Source organism: Dermacentor variabilis, chromosome 11 (genome assembly GCF_050947875.1).
Source record: "Dermacentor variabilis isolate Ectoservices chromosome 11, ASM5094787v1, whole genome shotgun sequence".
NCBI classification, from domain to species: domain Eukaryota; kingdom Metazoa; phylum Arthropoda; class Arachnida; order Ixodida; family Ixodidae; genus Dermacentor; species Dermacentor variabilis.
The window spans coordinates 7,570,223-7,590,391 of NC_134578.1; the positions used below are offsets into that span (position 1 = coordinate 7,570,223).

Consider the following 20,169-nt stretch of genomic DNA (forward strand, 5'->3'; position numbering starts at 1 on the left):
CACCGACCACTTGCCGGAAGCGCTGGGAAGTCCAGTGTGTAGAAACGGTACGGGAGGCGCAGTTCCTCGGCATGCAGAATGTGAACTACTCTTTTTCGGAGAACGAATCCACTCGCTGTTCCCAGCCACTGCCAGAGCACACATGCCGAAGCTGTTCTGGTGTAGCGTGGTGCAATTTTGGTTGATTTTTTGTTTGGTGCAGTTTGGCGCAAGAATTCGCATTTGTATCAAAATGGTGTAATTGGCCCAGCAGTCCCACCCCTGCAAATAATGAGCGGTTTGTTTAATTCAACCAGCCGGATAATTCAATCAAGTTCACATCAAATAGGCATAAACACAACACAATAAACTTAACATCACAACTTGCGAGATTATCGACATTCTTTATTCAACTCAGACGAGCTAGGCATTATGCCTGTACTGCCCTAACGTCATGTGACGTTCAAAACAGCTGTGGGCAACTTGTTGTCCCATGTCCTGTCGCTCCGATGGCGCTGTCTTTTCAAGCAGCAACACAACAGGGGGTGTGGTGCCAAGCAGTGAACAACTCGGTGCATGTCTACTGTGTTACGCAAGGCCCGACGTCAGGCACATGCGACAGGCACTAACCCGACTATTTTGTCGCAGAAATGAGCGCACACGAAAGCTCATTTAAAGTTCAGTGCTGCACAACCACACCCAACAGGAAATGGAGAGAAACAGGAAGATCTTAGTTAAGCCTAAGCACCGCAACCAAGACTAGGTCACGCATGCAGCAGTGCTCGCGCTTGTGGATTGCCCCTAAGGAGACTTGACGGTCGTGACGGTACCAGACACCATATGCTGCTGTGTTGCCACCGTGAGAGGCACAGACCACAAGGGCCTGTTGAGCGAACGGCACGGGTCAGGTTTCAACGACTCTATTGGAAATGCGCAATCGTGCCTAGAGTTTGGGGATGGAGAGAAGCTCCTCCGTCGTCTGCTAGTCAGCATCTGGTCCTCTGAGCCTCCCTCCTAAGTGTGGCCTTGGCCAGCGAGGCGCCTTTTCTTTGCTGGAGGGCGTACAAAAATAAAGGCAAATAAATAAGCCGGCGATGGGCGCAGTCATCAGAGTGGGGCATCAGGTGGTGCCAGCAGCTGGTCGGCCCTCTTGTGGTCGCTCAGGGCCTTGAGCGTGAGCGAGTCCAACGGGAGCTCCGACTTGCGCCGCAGCAGGGGCTTCTCCTTCTTGCTGGCCAAGGTTGTAGTCACCTGGATTGCACAACATACTGCTACTTGCATTCCCTCACCAATGGGAGCTGCTGCCACTGGCTGCAGTGAAACAGCATTGAGGTCTATGCCATGACAAAGCAATTGCAATCAGCAGCCTCATTATTGCCAGAGCATTAAAAGGGGCAGTAGAGAGAAAACCACTATAATTGGTTTATACAGGCAGATTAGTACCTTTTCAAAACTTGCTCAACAGTGGTAACTTGGGCCTGTTGGTACATACTTATGCAAAGAAACAGCACTTTTGCATGGGACAAGAGTCTGCAGTTTCCTCCTTTCCCACCCAAAAGTGCTTTTTCGTCATATAAGCTCTAGCTGCATTTATTTAGCAGTAAAGGGTTGATTACCAGAGCGAAAAGTACCAACACCAATTCATTTGGTACATAGCACAAAAGGCTAGAACTAATTTTCATGGCATTTTTGTGCACTTATATATATATGAGCTTCTCCAGACATTTTGAGAATCAAAACAGCCAAACATATCGGGTGCTTTTTCTTATGTGGCACACTTTCTTAGACAAGTTTGCAAAAGAGAAGTTCCCGGGCATAGTGTACATGATTCCTTGCGCTAGTTGCAAACACATGTACGTCGATGAAACGGGCAATTTCGGAAAAAAATTGAAACAGCACAACTATGTCAACAGCAAGCATGTGGCAACAAACGCACTAGTTGAACACAGAGTGTCCACGAGCCATGACATTGACTGGGACAGTGCAAAGATAATTGGAAAAGAAAAGAACAAGACAGCAAGGCTTTACCTGGAATCTCGAACCCACTTATAAGAATATTCAAGTGCCACGAAAATTCCATTGTGATAACCGATAATTGTTATAATTGCGTTGCATGAAAAAATCTAAACTGGGGGATGGCAGAGCTGATGTGAGAAAACTATATAGGCGGGAAGGCCAGTGCCCCTCCCCCACCACCTTCCTCCATCTGATTGTGTTCACTCGTTTAACTGCTTCCTGGGTGTAACATGCTGCGGCTGTCGGCGTTAAAGAGTGACACTGCTACAACAACTGCCAAGAGGTGTCACGGGTGACAAGCGATATGTGAGCACCGCTGAGGCATCGCTTTTGTGGCCTTGAAAGGGGCCTTTTAAAAATTGTGAGAAAGCTGCTGCGGCAGCCTGTCAGCTTGAGAAATCCAGAAGAAACGATGAGGAGAGATCGCCACAAGCATTTTGCCACTTACCATAAAAACCGGAATATAAGTCGAACTTTTTTTTCAAAAACCATTTCAAAAAGTCGACCCTCGTCTTATGTACCGGACACTGGCGGAAAAACTACGGAAGTCTTGCAACAATTGGCGGATGAAGTAAAGAGGCGCCTTCGCCATCGCCATCAGCAGCAGCATGGCGTGGCGACATTGTGGCACCGCCAATTTGCGTTTACACTGTCACAAAGTTATATTGGTTAAAGGCTGCTTTTTCACATTTTGTTTCAAAATGAGTGGAAGCCGACAGCAATTCACCGTCGCCTTCAAGAAAAAGGCGATTGAGTGCGTGAAAGCCCACAGCAACTTCGTGGCACAGCACGAATTTGGAGTATCCGAAAAGAGCATTCGGTACTGGCGGAGGCAGAAGCAGCAAACCAACACAAAACGTCATTTCGTGGGCGGACTGCAGAACTGGAAGAAAAGGTTGCGGAGTTCGTCCAGGAGCTGCGTGTAAGATCGCTGCCTGTGACTGCCGAATGCAACCATTTGAATACGGTAGAGATCGCGCGCGCCTCTGGACTGGGCAGCGAGAAGCACTCGTCATATGACTCTAGTTCAGACGACTCTGATCAAAGGCATTGCTCTGATTTGGAGTGGCGCTTGCGCACTTCGTGCCCTTCTGTGTACTGTATGTACACCCAGCCAATTTTCAACAGTATTGCGTGACCATCGACCCACGCGTTTGTCAGCACCTTATCATCACGGCACAGAGCGGCGAAATAGCGAAAGTAAGCGCATGCGTACACCTGCGCGTATCTCGTTTGTTTCGTCACTCAGCGCCGTTAATAAAGTGCTGACAAGCACGCAGGTCGATGGTCGCGCGATACTGTTAAAAATTGGCCGGGTGCACATGTGAGCAGCATTTAAATAAATACTGTCACTATTGTGCATGAGTCGCAGTTGTTTCAAGGTAAGGGTGTCTTTCAGTACTTTTGCCATTGAAAAAGATTTTTTCATTTTTAGAATTCGTTAGTTGGGTGATCGACCTATATTCTGGTCCGACCTATAGTCCGGTTTTTACGGTACTTCTCACTGGCTTGCGTGACAAAGCCTGTGTCCCTCAGCCATGCATGCTTTATACGAACCTTGCCATCATCCTTCTCCAAGGCATCCAAGTGCTCCACATCGTGCACTGGAAAGCTCATCACGAAAACAAAGCTTTGGAGGGACTGAATCACCTGCCGGGCCCTTCTGTGAGGACAACGTTGATGCAGCCTGCCCTACCGCGTCATTGCTGCCGTCGTCGCAGAGACAATCTGATGCAAGCACGTTCACAACGATAGTCTCATCGGTTAGAAGCACTTAGTCTCCGAATTTATAGCCGTGCGCTTTCTTTTCGCCGGCAACATGAAGCGTTGCTGATGATCAGCGGGCGGATCAGCCATTTTCCATTTCGGCGGAGAGTCGAGCGAAGCCGAGAAACCGCGTTACCAGAGAAGACTTCGAGGCAATAAAAGACGAACGCGAGCAATTAAGCCGTTCACAGAGCTGTGCTGAATGAGGAGCTAGCGAGCAACATGCAAGCAATCTGCTTGCGATGCAGTTGGCGCGGACCATTCGTGTTTCGGAGGGTGGGGCGGCGTAAACCTATGGGCATAGCCCACTAGTGTTTAGAGGGGTGAAGGGCAACAGGAGAGAGTCGCGCAGAGAAGGCTGGAAAATGAGCGTGCGGCAGCAGCGGCCGCCCATCGTGCAGCGGCTCAAATCTCTATTTTGTTTTCTTTTCAAGGATTTCGCATTTCACTACCTTTCGGCACGGACACCAAGCAGCCAGAATTCGTTACAACCGATAATGCGGCATCGGTGCATTGTAGTAAGAGGGTTATTTCACTAGGGAAAACATACAGAAAACGATGGTGCAGCAGCTTCTCATTGTTATAACCGATATTGTTAAAACTGGTACCGTTATATGTTGGTGTGACTGTATAACTAACCTTTACTTCATTCCCTTAATCATGAACAAGGCTCCCGTAGTGGTGCAGAGACATCTTTTTTTCTCTTTGAACTATTGGTTGGCGCTCCATATTTTCTACCACTTTTTTAGAAAGTAGAAGAAAGAAATATTTATGACCATACAATTTTTGGCTAGGCGCAGATGAGCACCATGAAAAATTTCAATTATAATTTCTCTAATTACTTAAAATGTGCAAATTAACTGTTTAATAGCTTTCTTTACATGGCACATGCAACTGTTTAATCGAAGCCAAGGAGTTGTAAAATCATGTCTGCTTACCAGAAATTTTAACCCTTCAGGTGCCGACTCTGCTGACTGAAAACAGGGCGTCTACCAAGTTGACATTTCCAAATTCCCCGACTTTTCCAGGTTTTCCCTGAGTGCCTTTGCAAAATTTCCTGAGTGAAACAACTTTTTTTTTGAGTCAAGACGGGCTGCTGACACCATGTCACCCGATGCTGTCACTCTCTAGTAAGCACATTAAAAAATAAAAAATGACTTCATCCAATTTGACTAGTAAGGAGTAGCGCTTATTTTTTTCAAAAAAGAGAATAGATGGAAGGGGTTAGCGAACGGCACAGCGAATAAAATACTGTCGAAAAGAATGGTAAAACCCACTGCAAAGCGAGTTGAGCATTCTTAAATACGAATAAGAAGGAGATGCATACCAAAGCAAAAATTTTCGAATATGAGCTATTTCCATCAACTGATAGCAAGCTCATTGGTATGAGGCCTGAACTTTGTCATAAATGAGATTTAAAAAAAATTAAATTATGGGGTTTTACGTGCCAAAACCACTTTCTGATTATGAGGCACGCCGTAGTGGAGGGCTCTGGAAATTTCGACCATCTGGGGTTCTTTAACGTGCACCTAAATCTAAGTACACGGGTGTTTTCGCATTTCGCCACCATCGAAATGCGGCCGCCATGGCTGGGATTCGATCCCGCAACCTCATGCTCAGCAGCCCAACACCATAGCCACTGAGAAACCACGGCGGGTTCACAAATGAGATTCTCTCTCAACAGCTGGTAATTAGGTCAACCTCAACTGTCCCGCACAATGCCTCAGTGTTGCATTTCACTGATTTCAAGATATTATTTTGGTTTGGCTGAGGGACACCTGCATCTCAATGTCGGCCAACACTTTGAATGTGTAGGTCCTTTCTGTTCAAGCCTTCTTTCCGTTGCACGTTTGCCACACGGACCATTTGAAACATCCTCTTGGTTAGTTGCTAAGGCAACGTCCAATTTTTCGCACTCCCTATGGACCACAAAAACGTCCGAAAAACCAGGCATATTGAAAAATGGAGGATGAAAAAAGAATGAATGCTTGTCTTTTACTGACCTTGAGGGCTCAAAATCACCACAGACATATCAGAAAAAGCTCTGAAGGACTGCCAGTACACTTAGGTATATCGGTGCTCGTACGGTGACAGGAGATGGCAGGTGCACGCGTGTATAATGAAGGAATACGTACTGTGTACAGTGACAATTGCCTCCTTCACACGCTTGTAATGCCTCACTGCTTAACATTTCTGTACTGAAGCGAAGCTGACTTGCGGGAACCGGCATTATGCAACGCGCCATGTTTTCCAGGCTTCGAAGCCAATTGCGAGGACCAGAAAGGCAGAGTCGGTGCCATTGCTGATGGCAGCGAATTCTTTCAATGAAAAACACGGCACAGAACAGCAAGAGGCTTAACAGCGAACGTTGAAGCAGCAACGCCTGGCGTCGCTGCGGTAGTGGCTACAGCTGCGGGTGGACCTGCGTGACAGCGCCGGTTAAAGGCAGCAAGATGCTCAAAATCGAAGGTGGTGGCTTAGATTAATGCCGTTCCGGACCTGCGGTCACAACAAAAACTCCAGACAATCGAACGGCAAAACGTTCTTGCGTCCAAAATTTCAGACGTTCTTATACACTGACCCTACAGGATACATGGTGGTGCCGCGAAGCTGTCCAAATTATCGGACGTCCGGAAAGTCGGTCATTGACTGTACAATGGCAACTCCTCCAGGCACCACCACAGTGTCAAAGACTATTTGTTACGATTCCTCTCTGTTACTCTAGCCAGAATTATCACGACCTTTGTTCCCTTTCGATAAAGTTACAGTAAATTTCCCTTATAGAAGCAACAATTCCCAGTTTTCCCTGAGTATTTCCAGACTATTCAAAATCCCTGAGAATTACCGGTTTTCCCAGTTGGTAGACAACCTGGAAAACTTACTTTCGCTGTATTTCGTGTGTATTCAGAATCATGTAAAGTGAACAGCTGTAGAATAGATTAAGAATTTTAATTATTTGGCGAGTTTTCTCAAGTTTACAGAATGCAGACTCCATGTGAAAACTCTCTATAGTGATCTCAAGCTGGCTTGAATACCACCTTGCGCCTATCCAGTCACTTAAAAATTATGACAGGCACAATATATTGAAAAACAATGAAATAAGTCAGCCTGCTACATACAATGACATACTGCCACTAAGCAAGAACACCGAACTGTCTACCTTGCCACTAGTCTTACTACAACGTTTTGCACATATTCAAACTTGTAGCACAGTTCTAATAAGAAGTGTTTCAAGATGTATTGACCCATTTTAAATATCATTAGTTTCATGTTGATGCACTACAAGTGTGTACATAGTGCCTGAAAGGCTTAACAGGGCACTAAAGATAGATGCTAACTCGACATGGACTATTGAAATACCATTCCAGAAACCTCGCAGTGTTTGTTCCTTGCCAATAAAACACTTGGCTTACAAAAAAATTGCGTCTGATGAGTCCACATCTTTAGTGCAATTCAAATCACCTATCCCAAGCAGGGAGTGGTGACATTACATATGCCATCCCAGACCTTTACAGCCGTCAGCGTGTAATAAGAGACGGCAATGTGATTTTCTGCGAAAACGCAAACGCGCGGCCATGAAGAAAGCAAATCAAGTCACAGCGTTGTATTCGCCGCTGCAGCTGCTTTTGGTCAAGTGGCGTGGACCATTCAGTAATACCATGACATCCCATGGACATGGCATTTTCTGGTAGTTGTAGTTTGTGCGAGTTTTGCGAGCCAGCAAAACCAGTGCAGCACTACACGATAAGGAAACTAGTGAAACGGGAAAGCGCGGGCTGTGCAGAGTGAAGAAAACAAAACCTTTCGATTGCCCACATTGTTAAGGGTTACATTAATGAGTTGCAAGCAAGAAAGTGCCAATGAGAATGCAACAAAAAGAAGGAAGAATATAATACGTTCATGAATATAAAGTATATTACTATGCAGCAATATAAACCCATCTTTCTTTAACTCTTCAGGCTTGGTTGCTTTTAACAGCACATAACTGTTGCCAACAACAGCTGGTGCTTGATGTCAGATTACTGAAATACATGTATCTCAATGACCACTTGCTGTACCATGCAGTTGTGACAACAAATAGACCGATCTCATGATGCATAACTGCCAACCTGCAAACTTCATAGCAAAAATCCTGCAGACATGACAAAGAGGAGAGAGGTGCTAAGGGGCAATAATGCACTTTTTTAAAGTTTATCCTCAGCACACAAGCAGCAGCAAACTTGAAACGGCCGATACCAAATAGCGACACAATGTTTTTACTCAACACACTGTTTTTAGGCAACATTGTCATTTACAGAGATTCTGCCATTTTGTCGATTTCGCGTGCTTCAGGAAGTTCTATGAGTAAAATTTCTAGCAGCAATTTTTCTTCTAATATCCTCTTTCATGACTTCTAAGAATATAGTCAGAGACTGAAGAGCAAAACTTCTTTGTTAAAAACTTTTTTTAACATTTGTAAAATTGCAGAATGGCCATGAACTTGTAAACTTTAGAGAAAATTCAGGAGAGCAGGGATGTATGACAAGGGTCACTATGCCAATGCTGCCACAAAGCATGTTGGCAGTGGCAGTCAGGGTAAGGAGCAAGTATGGTAAGAAGCGTGTTGGTATCTGAATTACGAGATCGAAAGGCACAGAGGCAAGAATAAAAAGATTGTACAAGAGGAGTGTGGTTGAAAATACGCATTTTACAACATCCCCCTGAAATTCACCGGAAGAACCCATAATGTTCCCCTCAATTTCGCTTCGAACTTACCACAGCGGGAAAGTAGACGGGGCTCATATATCGCCACTGCACTTGCGCTCTGAACATAGTGAAATTGGGCTATCTGCACTGAGTCTTGAGAGCCCAGGAGGCTGTAACAACCAGAAGCCTTTGAAAATGCGCCCTTATGGTGGAGAGTAATGAAATCACAAAGGAGCCTCATGGGACCACAGCCACCAGTGGCAAAAAAGTTCAGGTGTTTGAATGATGGAATGGGCAGCTTGGCATAAAAGACTAGTTGGGCGCTTTAAATGCAATATCCAGATATCTGTTTAGAATTGCTTTCGTTTTAACTGACGATGGCATTACTCCTAGCCCAAATTTCTGCACACTCATCGCTAGCCCATAATCTCCTCCTTAAGCCTTCAAAAAACTCCCAACAAAGGTTGTGGGTTCAAGTGCCTTATTAACTCTATCTTAATTAACTCTGCATTAATTAGCACCAAAGATTCATAGCCTTTTTGGACCATCATGTGGTCATGCTGACAACACCAGATTTCAGCCTCGTGAGACAATGATTTCGCATTTTAAGAAATATCCATACATATAAACAGCCGAAATAACTTCATCCAATGCAAAATCCTTATAAAAACTCTCCATTAGCGAATGCATGTCTCGTCCACACGTATCTTTGGCCAGCGGCTCTCCCACTTCCCTCTTCAGCAAAGCCAGACCTGCCAGCCTGAAGATTTGGAAATTCGCAAAACTATCGCGGCGGGGGTGGGGGTGGGGGGTGAAAATAGTGTCCTGGGGAGTAAAGAGCGAAAATTTAACTGGGGCACAATTTATTTTTGCAATGCTTTTGCTGTTGCTGACTTTGCTTGCTTCAGAAACTTATCCATGTAGGTTTGCTCAAAGCAAGTACCACTCTGGTGCCCCTTGACCATCAGCTGACTTTCTAGAGTATTTTCTCGCATATAGATGAGCAAAACTCCGTCCCGAGTTTTGTGGTGGTGCCGTGAAGCACAGATGTACAGCAGAGAAGAACTGCTCTCTCTCAATGCAGCTGTCTCAACCACAGAGTAGGTTGTGCTGCCAATGACTATGTCTTCATCGCTTTTCTGGTTCTCTGCGGCTCCATAGTCAACTTCCAGCAATTAATGGCATGTCTTTACAACACCTGGGCGCACAAATCTAGTAAGGAGATCCTCAAAAAGGCGGTTCAAGAGGCCCCTCAGTACATGAATCTGAGGAGCCTGTGCCTGAAGAAGGCAGTTTGCCTTCTCAAAAAGTGGTACTATAACATTTTGGAGAAAAAGACAGCATGCCCTGTTTAGCTCCGATGACAAAAAATGAAACAGGCACTTCACGTGGCTGGCTTCCCCAGAATCCTTGGTATGAAGTTTAAGTTCTTGTGCTTGAGGTATGAAGTTTAAGTTCTTGTGCTTGAGGTCCAGAATGAGCTCCTTTCCTCTTTATCAAGAGTTTGTCGTCTGTGCTTTTTTTCCCCCCCGAGACCTACAGCAGTCTTGCGAAGATGTGTAGCAGACTGGCGTCAGCGCAGGGTTCTTGGGGGGTTTGTGAGGAAGTCTTTGGAATTAGGTACGACTCCAGAAACAAGCTCTGCTTGTTACACTGCTTTGTTTCAGATAAGGAAAAGCTGAGTAGTGGTTTCCACTGGTCGAGCAGCCTCTTCAAACACTTTCCCAACGACAGCCAACACGTCAGTGAATGCTTCATCTTTCCGACCTCGGCGTCATGCATTTTTTGGAACTCTTTGAACCGATCTTTCTGTTTCAAGCTTTTCCCAAGGCAAAAAAAAAAAAAAAAAACGTCAACCAAAGCCTCATCAACTTTTACAGGAAGATATGAAGCTCCTTTTTGGGTGGCCAAGTTGATGAGATGACACGGGCAACCAACCCTTATCAAACCTGGTTGAGCCTCTCTCCATACAGCAAAACTTGTTTTTCTTGCCGATCAGGACACTGGCATTGTCCGAACACATAGCCAACAGGTTTCCAACAAGCGAATTCCGAGACTTCATCTCGTCCAGGATTAGATTTGCAATCTTGTGACTCGTCACTTCCCCTTGGATTGAACCAAGGCAAAGAATGCGGCTTTTGACTCTACTCGTTGCTTTAATGAAATATGTCGCAACAATAGGGTAAAGCTGCATATCCCTACTGCTACTGCCATTCACAGCGATCGAAACTACTTGCTGTTTTAGGGCTAGTCACACAAAAGGTGAGGCCAACACTGCAGTGACCGAAGCTGACTGAAGTTCAAACCCCCATGCCCATGCGAACAAAGGCAACAGCATGGTAACACATTTGCGGAAGCACTATCAGCACTAACAAGCTTTGGATATGGATTCATGACTCCCCAGTAGACGACAGAAGTCCCTAGAACCTTGCAGCTGCTGATGATACCACGTATACGTATTGCCCTCTTATAGCGGCGCAAGGTACCAGGGTGTAGTTTTACTACATTTTCATGCTATTTTTTCGCAAATAAAATGTTTTCTGTAAAATTTCAAGCAAGAATCGTAAAATTGTAAGACTGCTCGAAATTCGTACATTTTACGGAAAATTCAGAAGAGTTGGCAGGTATGGCAATGTTGATAAAGCTGGTTTCACACGAATGACGTGAATCGGATCACTTCACAGCTAGCATTCGCACGACAAAGGACGAGATTAAGAACAGAGTGGCCCTTGCATGGGAAACTGTGCTGGAGCAAATGCGACTGAGCCACATCGTGAAGCACTTCGCGCAGACCGAGGGAGCACAGTGGGCATAGGTGACGTACATATGACCACATGATACGCAGTCCACAAGCTCAAATAGCAATTTGCTTCGTAGTGTAGAAGTTTTATAATCATCTTCTGCTGCACTAGGACAGTCAATGTGATCCAAGTTCCAGTATGCCGGTGCCACGTGCACTGTTTTCTAACTACTAAACGCACAATGGCAATCCGTAAAGAGACGACTAATGTAAACTCTCAGTTGTACAAATGTCGGTTTATCGAATATTTCAGAATAACAAACTTTTTAAAAATCCCCGGCAGTTTTCTTATATTCTATGCAAAAATGTTTCACTTAAAGGGGTTGGGACACCAAATTTTGAGGCTATAAAAAGCATGTTGTAGGCTGCTTCCGTACGCAAGGACACCCAGAACGGGGTATTGGACGCTGCAAACATTTCAAAATAATTTTAATTCAGCTCCAAAAAGTCATTAAAAACTCCTTCTCGTAGTCGAGACCCATCGCTAGCGCGGCAGTTACTACGTCACAGAGGAGGAACGAAAATATTGACGTCATAGCACACTAGCACAAAAACGTGACGTATGATGAGTAGCGATGAAATGCCGATTACGGAGCCTGCTGAGCCGAGCGACCGAGCATAGCCTCCACTATGACCGAGCTACAGGCATATAGAAATCATTTCTTAATGCAAAGAAGGGGTAAGGCGTGCAGGCACGGACACAAGAGGAGAGAAGTGGACAACACGAACGCCGCACGGCGGCCCGCGAACGGCAAACTGCGAGCGGCGAGTTGCCGTGCGGACGCGTTTGAGTGTAACACTAGCTGGCCGACTCCGAAAGGGACCAGGATATGCGGCGTTCGTGTTGTCTGCTTCTCTCCTCGCATAGTCGCATAGTTCGGCAGCTTGGAGCGGTCTCTCGTTCACTTGGCCTTTCTCAATGTGAGGGCCCGCCCACGTTACCGGCACGAAAACTCGGCGCACGCCGTTTGCCGTTCGCGGGCCCCCGTGCGACGGCGGTTTTGCTTGTGAACGGCGAGATTTCCTTGCCGTAGAGAGGACGGGCCCGGGACCCATTTGTGTGGCAGCCGTACGGCGAAGCGGCCAATCAGCGACCGAGGAGCGGTCACTCTGGCACCGACGGCAGCTTCACCGCCTCTGATCGTTCGGCGCCGCCGATATCGTTGCTAGGCCTTTTCCGGTTCACTTCAAAGCTAAAGCTTATGGTGCTTCGGAATGAATCATCGACTCTCACAAGCCGCAACATTTTCTTACCATTGTTGTCGCTCTTCGCAATAATTATAATAATCGCGACATGCCCTTCGAATCGCCAGTTGTTGACCTCTGCTGGCAGAGCACTCATATGCGCGTGCAGAGCACGCATATGCACGAGCAGACGACGCAGCATAGTTTTACGTCACTATTTTTTGTGGCGCACGTGACCAAGCCATGTTGCATTTCCTCCTCTGCGACGTCATAGCATCCCCCGGAGCCCAGAAACCAAAACCGAAATCGCTCGGTATAATAATGCTATTATTAAATTATTTATCGGATATATATGAATCCCGCTGTATGTATCGTGCTCCCTGAAGCATGACGCAACGTTTGAATTAAACGCATGAACGAAAATTTTGATGTCTCCACCCCTTTAAACGAATTTCGGAACAGTCAATATTTCAGTTTAACTAACTCGCTCAGAGGACCAAGGCTTATTTTTACAATCAGAACCGATGCCCGCGCTCACCAAAACACCTCGCTGGCGCTACAGCGCCCCTGGGGCAAAGCAGCGGCGCGAAAAACGAACGGCAACGAGGCAAGGCCTCCGAGATCGCCCGCACAAAACGAGAAAGCATGTAATCTCGGAGGCCATGAACAAAGTGACCGCTGGCGCTTAAAACGCCGCCAGAGCAAAGCGGCAATCTGTCACACCACAAACCACGTGGTGTGTGAGTTTTTTCCGACCGGCTAGTCGTGGCATGGTCGTCTTCTCTTTCTTTCGAAGAAGACAAAGAAGAGACGAAGAAGAGGCAACTGCCGAGCCAGTTTCAAGGCCTATAACTCTGGCTGAGGTTGCAGGGGACATCGGAAAGTTGAGAGACTGTGTCTCAACAGCAAGCTGTGCCAGAAGAAGTGTACAAAAACATCGACTCATTGGGCAGTTTCGTTACTTCCTGTGCTTTAGAAGTACAAATGCAGAAGAAGATTACAGATTTTTTTTCCAAGTGAGAAAGGCAGCATTATAACTGTTATAAACCTTGTACTTGTTGATATGTACAAATTCCATTTCACACATTTCCAACACTATGGATGCCATGTCTTTTGCTCCATGAATTGCACTCTCAAACTTTTGACTCTGTATGCTATGTTTTATGTTGGTCTAGAGAATATTCAGTTTAGTGAACTATTTCCTTCGGTCCCTTGAAATTCACTCAAGTGAGAGTTCACTGTATGTAGGGGGAGATCGGAGCTTAAACACGCAAGGATGTGGGGTTACTTGGGAGATAACAAACCTTAGACAGCTGAGAACTTGGCCTTAAAGTGTGGCTTTAAGGCGAAATTCGCATATAATCTGAACCCTGGCTTTACTGTTACATTTTTGCTGTGGGTTATGGGCACAAAAATACAAGACTGGTACTGTGAATGGTCAGAGCCTACAACAATTAGAGCCACGACAAAAAAAAAAGACTGCCTTCATATTTATGTTTATGACGATGGAACAGAAGAATGTGTAGCCGAGCTACCTGGCAGGCATATAAAAATGAGATGTGGCTTAATGATTGTTATAAACTATAAAAAGACCAAAAGTCCGGACATTTGGCTGTCCCGACTGGGTGAAGTTGGGACTCTGGACTTTTACTCAAACGTTGGGACTGTGTCGCTAAATTCGGCAGAGTTGGAAACCTTAATTATGCTGGAACTAATCCAGCATTAGCACCCCAAGTGTTAGAGAAAGGTCTTCACCCTACTCACCTCCTTGGCCTGGCTTTCCAGCCTGTCGTAGAGCATGTCGTCGTCTTCCGGTGGGCTTTCAAGGGCCGGGCTTGTGGTACCTAGCTCGGGCTTCACTATGTGGAACTGCACAACCACAGTGCGCTTGAGTCATCGCTTACAACACTGCTCCTCTGCAACTGCATACCTGAGGATTTTTCTCGGCTAGACTCTCTATCCGGTTCCAGGCGTCCTCCCGCTCCCGCAGGCGCATTTTCTCACTGCAAGCACACAGTATGCAAGAATGGCAAGGCCCTTAACACAAACCCTGCCCACATTTATGAGATAGACTCAAATGAACAAGACAGAATGAGACACTAATAGGACACTGGTGTGCTGTGTAATGCACCTGTCCTGCAATTATTATTCATCTCATCGTCCACCATTTGTCATGTTAAAAGTTAACTGCAACAAAATTTCACTTTAGCTTTCATCTACGTCGAGTGATCTTGGCAAAGCTGTGGGGCAGGTAATTGTCTGAGCTCTTTCAACAGATACCAAAGCACCAAAGCAGATGATGCATGCACTAGTTAGCAGATATGACACATATCCAAGCACATCACTTCAAAAATTTTTAGTGTGCTGCAGACGCCCCCTAATTTTAGGGGTCATGGTGAGCAGCCGTGATGGTTCTCAATGTATTGCATCATTTGGCTACGACAAACAGTAAGGGCAGTATTTCCTGCTTTGTTCTTTTTCAGTTTCAGCATCAAAAGTGTTATTTTCACAAACTTTTTGTGATACATCTGCTTACACTTTGAACATAAAGCACTTCACACAGGCTCCTCAATAACTAAATTATCTCAAAATAGGTTTCTTCCACTGTCTAAACTTTCATACAGTTGGTTTTTAAACAAACAAACAAACAAAAAGCCAGTCAAACTTCGAACTCTGATAGAAACTCACTTGTGGCGCTCCTGGCGGTAGTTCTGGACGCAGTCGTCGAACAGCTTCTGGTTCATCTCCATGAGCAGTTTGAGGGCATTGTAGACGAGGCCATAGATGGTCTTGTTCCAGTGGGCTTTGGAGTTTTTGTACAGCGCCGGGAACACTATGGGTAACAACGTCGCCGCATTGTCGCTGACCAGGCTCATGATGTACTCGTTGTTCCAGTAGTAGAGGGCTCGCTCGGCCACCTGGAAGTGGGGCGAGGAGACGCAGCGTGCCAGCTGCCGGAAGAGCGGCACCATCACCTTGGCAAACTCAGCTGGCTCAATGACGTCCAGGATTTCCTCGAGCTCGTTGAGGAACATCACCTCCTTGGGCGAGTGCACCTTTGGCCAGAACTTGAGCAGGGCCAGGATCACCGGCTCTGTCAGGCTCGGCTCTTTCTCGAGGAACTGGACAACGCAGTAGGCCAGCTGCGGGTGGTACACACTCAGCGACTTGACCTTATGCAGCGGCATTAGCACACGCAGCAGGAACAACTTGTGCTCCTCCTTGAGGGGCAGCGCGAAGCCATTGATTATGGAGCCGAGGATCTCGAGCAGCTCAGCAACACCGTTATGGTGCTCCGTCTCGTAAATGAAACGGTAGAACATGTGGTTCACCTGCTTGCGCACATATGCCCGCAGCCCTAGGAACTTTCCGTATATTCGATGCAGCGTCGTCTTCAGGAAGTCACGCTCGCGGGGGTCCTCTGAGTCAAACAGATCCAACAGTTGCAGCACAAATCGCTGGTCCAAATGCCGCTTGGCCAGCGCAGGCTGGAAGTCTGGGCTCTCGAGAAACCGCAGAAAGAGCTCATAGACAAGCTGGAGGTGCGGCCACGCCGCCTCCAGCGTTGGCTCGTCCTCCTCGGGGTCGAATTCTGCACCGTTAGGATTGGACGAGGGTGGCAACGTGCGGAACACGTTGACGCCGAACATGTGGATCATCTCGGGATAGATCGGCTCCGTCAGCACACCACGCTGAGAGGTGATGTACTCAACCATCTCGTGCAAAGCTGCACGTTTCACCTCCTTCCACTTGAGGTCTGACAGGGGGTCGGTCACGAAGTCAAACAGCACACAGCACTGTCGGATTTTCTGCATGAAAAAAATATCTGAAAGAATGTAGTACTACTGCCCACAGGTTTGCTACACCATGTAGGTGCAGAAACAGGGCTGTTTATATACCTATTAGTGAGGATATAAATCTTATGAAGCAGCGTTATGCTGCACCCATTTGTGCAGAAAGCACACATGCCATTTCTGGTAGTGCCACCAAAAAGCAATGATGCATTTTAGCACTACAAGCCAGTTGCCAGCCTGACAGGGTATCACAAACTGTACAAGTTATTGTGAATAGGTGAACAGTTCAATGCAATCAAGGGCATTTATTATAGCTGAGAACACAGTCATAGTGCTTCCCACCTGTCCTGCATACCATTAACTCTACACTGTACTATCGGCATCAAATGAAAGTTGAACAGCGGAGCGCGTGGACCAAGCATAAGTGAAGATATAGTGCGCGCCGTCCAGTCATCACCATTGACAGGCGCGCACATCCGGTTTGGCCGCACTGCGCGATCCCCCTCTAGTGAGATAATGTCGCTTCTGTTCTGGTTCTTACATTTGAAAGGGAGAAAATGAAAAATAAAGCTAGAATATTGCAGTTTACAGCGAGTCTTATCGCACAGATCGCCGAAAGAACAAGCGCTGTCGGCGCGAACAGCGGTGCGCGTTGTGCAGTTTGCACCGTCATCGCAAGGTAGATTCGTTCGCGCGGTTTGCAGCTTGCGTGCCACATTCGCTCTTTCGATCGGCAAACTTGCGCTGCGCGGTATCGCTGGCAGCCGCGACGGCGGCCGGCATGCCGAGCGCGTTTGGCCGTTTGACATGGTTTCACTCCCAAACCTTGCGCAGTGCGGCCAAACCGGATGTGCGCGGCTGTCAATGGTGATGACTGGACGGCGCGCACTATATCTTCACTTATGCTTGGTCCACGCGCTCCGCTGTTCAACTTTCATTTGACGCCGATAGTACACTGCAAAATACAGCCTGGCCTATCAGCCAGTGCAAGGTACAGGTGGTTTCAACAATTTCATAATGGCAGCGCTTCTAATACCCGTGTCACACGGGCCTTTGGAAGGCCTTCCAACCGATAGTCAGTTGACTCAAAGGTCAAGTTCGAGCTGCTACATGGGCGGTTTCGACGGCCGCCGAGTCAATAGTCTATCGAGTCAACGGAGCACCTTACAGCTCTATCGAAATCTCGATGGCCTTTGAGCGACGGAAACGGAAACAGCGCGAACATGCCCTCTCGTTCACAGCGTGCTCCAACTCACGGTTAGAAAGAACAAATCAAACCAAAATACTCTAAAAATACTATATATGAGTGTTATCAATTATTCCATAAAGTATTTTTGCCACTTGATATGCGCGAACTACACACACTCTCGACAACAGCGACGTGCAGCGACGCAAACGTTGCCGCAGTTTCGCTACTCAACAACTTAAAAACTAAACATATATGTAAGGCAATGTATAAACAATTGTTTTAATGTATAAACAAACATAAAAGAAATTATAGTGATTTTAAGTGGTTTTAATGCTGTTTAACTTTTTGTGACATGAAAACGAAAATAAAGATACGCAACGCCACACAATTTGGCGAGAAACGCCGGAACCACTCAACGGCCTTTCAAAAGTGCCGTGTAGCAGTGCGACAACTCCTTTGAGTCGATAGAGTTCTGGCGTTTCGAAGGCCGTCGACTGGAAGGCCTTCCAAATGTGCCCGTGTGACACGGGTATAAGACACTTGGGGATCATTTGCAGTAGCTGCTAACTGCAGACATTTCGTGAAACATTCATGCTGATGGCCAGGGCTTTGTCATCTATTTATTCTCACTAGAATTGTTGTCCAACAGAAATGAATGAAGATTCTGTTATGATTCAGCGCCCAATATCTTGTAGCTTCTTCCTGTCCCATAATCAGATGCCGCGAGTGCAAGCCAAGCCATCGCATTTACAGCCAGATTGCTGAACGAGTGGTAGGCCACATAGCAACCTGTATATAGTGGCCTACTTTTCAACGAACACCCTTTTCATGATGCAGTTAAAAATGCGTGCACAAAAAACTGCGTTTTTTTGACAACTCAGGTGCAACCAGGAGACCATCACTGCAGATGTACCATTCAACACTGTTGTAGAAAAAATGGCATGCAAGATAATGAAAGGTGACAAATGCACAAACTTAGCAACACTACTCACAAAGCTTTTTGAAGTTGAGCTTTGTGTAAATGCTTGCACATGCAAAAGATTTTCTCGTGAGAAAACATGCTCGTTGTATGGCCAGGCAAATCTCTGCAGTGTTCATACTGTACCCCTTGTGCTTTCAGTTTGCAGCTTGCGTCTATCTCCCGTCTGCATCTAGCTATACAAAGAATTACTGGAATACTTCGTACGCTATTAATGTGTTCACTTACTGTTCACGCGATCTGTTCACGCGACAAGATTCTCAACAAAAATTACTTGTCACCTACGTTGCACTTTCAACCGCATCACGGCATAAACATTTCTTCATCCCGTGGAAGCTCCTTAGATCAGACTAGGAAACAGGTGGTCGCTGATCTCACCTGAATAAGCAGGTCCTCGCGCTCACCCAGCGGTGCGTCCTTGAGCGCGGGCAGCTTCTGGAGCTCGCGGTTGTGGCTCACGTTGAAGCGCGACGAGTTCTGGCGCTTCTCCTTGCGCATCCCGCTGCCCGGGGCTGTGGGGACCACGGCGCCCGCCAGCTTGCACTTCGCCACCAGGTTTGCGGGCGGAGGAGCCGACTTGGGTCCTCCAGCCCGCGCCGCTGCCGCCGCCGTGCCCGCTGTACCACCTGCGCCGTTGCTGTTGGCGTGTACGGCACCGCTGGTGTTGTTGCAGGCCTGGCTCACCTGCACCACCACGTTCTCCGTCAGCTCGCACACAATGACAAAGCGCTGTCGCCAAGAGACAAATGCGCGCGCGTCGCGCTTACGACCCAGCCCGGATACCTTGAAACAAACTTCGTGGTGCCCGCACTTTTGACAGACAACACTGTATGCCACGTCTCATCCATGCTACCGTGCCGGCCGTGTCGTTGTGCACGGTTACCATGCGTCGCGACAAGTTCGCACAAAGCAAGTCTCGAGCGAACTCTGCGTCGATTTGCGCTACCTGCTGCGAGAGGTCGACTGCCTGTCTGCCTGCCGGCTGGGTCGGTCTGTCAAACGGCACATGGTCGGCGACAGCGAGAAAGAACGCGCGGCCTGCGCCGTTGCAATCGAGGCCCAGCCGGCGGCACGCACGACTCGCGGGCATGTCGTGCTGCGCACCCGCGGTCCGCGCGCGGGTGCCGCAGTCGGCCGAGCCCAGAATTCGACGGCGCAGCGCCGAGACCCCCCCGTCATTTTTTTAGCCGCGGAGACGCCATGTTGCGCAGGCGAGTGGCTGCCGACAGGCATGCGGCGGCCGCGCAGGGCCGTCCAGCTCACCTCGTCGGCGCCGTCGACCGCGTCTTTGCCGCTGCCATTCTTGGCCGTCACACCGGAGCTGTTTTTCGCAGGCACCTGCGAGGCCAGGATGGGCGAGCCGCGATTAAGCCTAACACACACACACACACACACACACACAGGCAGCGGAAAATGCACGTCAAATGCCGAGCGGCTTGGCGACGCTGCTTCGCATGACACGGCACACCCGGCTCGGCAGTCGTCACTTCAACCCACCTTGTCTTTGTCAGTCCGATTAGGCATTATTTTATTAACGGTTCACGCGCCATCGGGCGAAGGGCAAACTTTTCAAGGGAGCAGTGTACGTACTCGACACCCGCCAGCGAGTGTGAGACTACCAACAACTGACGCGATAGGTCCGGAGGGCGCACGTGACCTTTCAATGGCGGAGAGATACATAGCGCTCGCGTAACAGCCGTAACATCACTGTGACGTCACCTGCGGCTCGCTGGCAGCGCGCGCACCCTCCTCGCCCACCACAAGGTTTTGCGCG

The 20,169-nt window shown here is 47.6% G+C and overlaps 1 protein-coding gene across 3 annotated transcripts; it reads right to left on the reverse strand.

The window, feature by feature from the left end:
- Positions 1 to 367: 367 nt before the first annotated feature.
- Positions 368 to 20,047, reverse strand: wrd (Protein phosphatase regulatory B subunit well-rounded). Of its 3 annotated transcripts, none has more exons than XM_075674080.1 (7): positions 19,893 to 20,047; positions 19,659 to 19,733; positions 18,774 to 19,079; positions 15,122 to 16,242; positions 14,364 to 14,436; positions 14,198 to 14,302; positions 368 to 1,230 (listed from the first exon to the last, which is right to left on the reverse strand). In XM_075674080.1, the coding sequence occupies exons 1-7, from the start codon at positions 19,917 to 19,919 to the stop codon at positions 1,087 to 1,089; spliced, it is 1,851 nt and encodes a 616-aa protein (XP_075530195.1). In that variant the 5' UTR covers positions 19,920 to 20,047; the 3' UTR covers positions 368 to 1,086. The 3 variants fall into 3 exon arrangements, with proteins under 3 accessions (XP_075530195.1, XP_075530194.1, XP_075530196.1); XM_075674079.1 differs by having other exon boundaries at positions 14,198 to 14,320; XM_075674081.1 differs by lacking the exon at positions 19,659 to 19,733 and having other exon boundaries at positions 14,198 to 14,320; positions 19,893 to 20,042.
- Between the last annotated feature and the right edge of the window lie 122 nt (positions 20,048 to 20,169).

Bases quoted from the DNA above. Each gene is read 5' to 3' on its own strand.
- wrd (XM_075674079.1), bottom strand. From the start codon at position 19,919: ATGCCTAATCGGACTGACAAAGACAAG. The intron at 16,243-18,773 runs GTGAGATCAGCG...TTTTTCATGCAG, and splicing joins GCGAGGACCTGCTTATTCAG to AAAATCCGACAGTGCTGTGT. The intron at 1,231-14,197 runs GTGAGTAGGGTG...TGTGCAATCCAG, and splicing joins TGGAAAGCCAGGCCAAGGAG to GTGACTACAACCTTGGCCAG.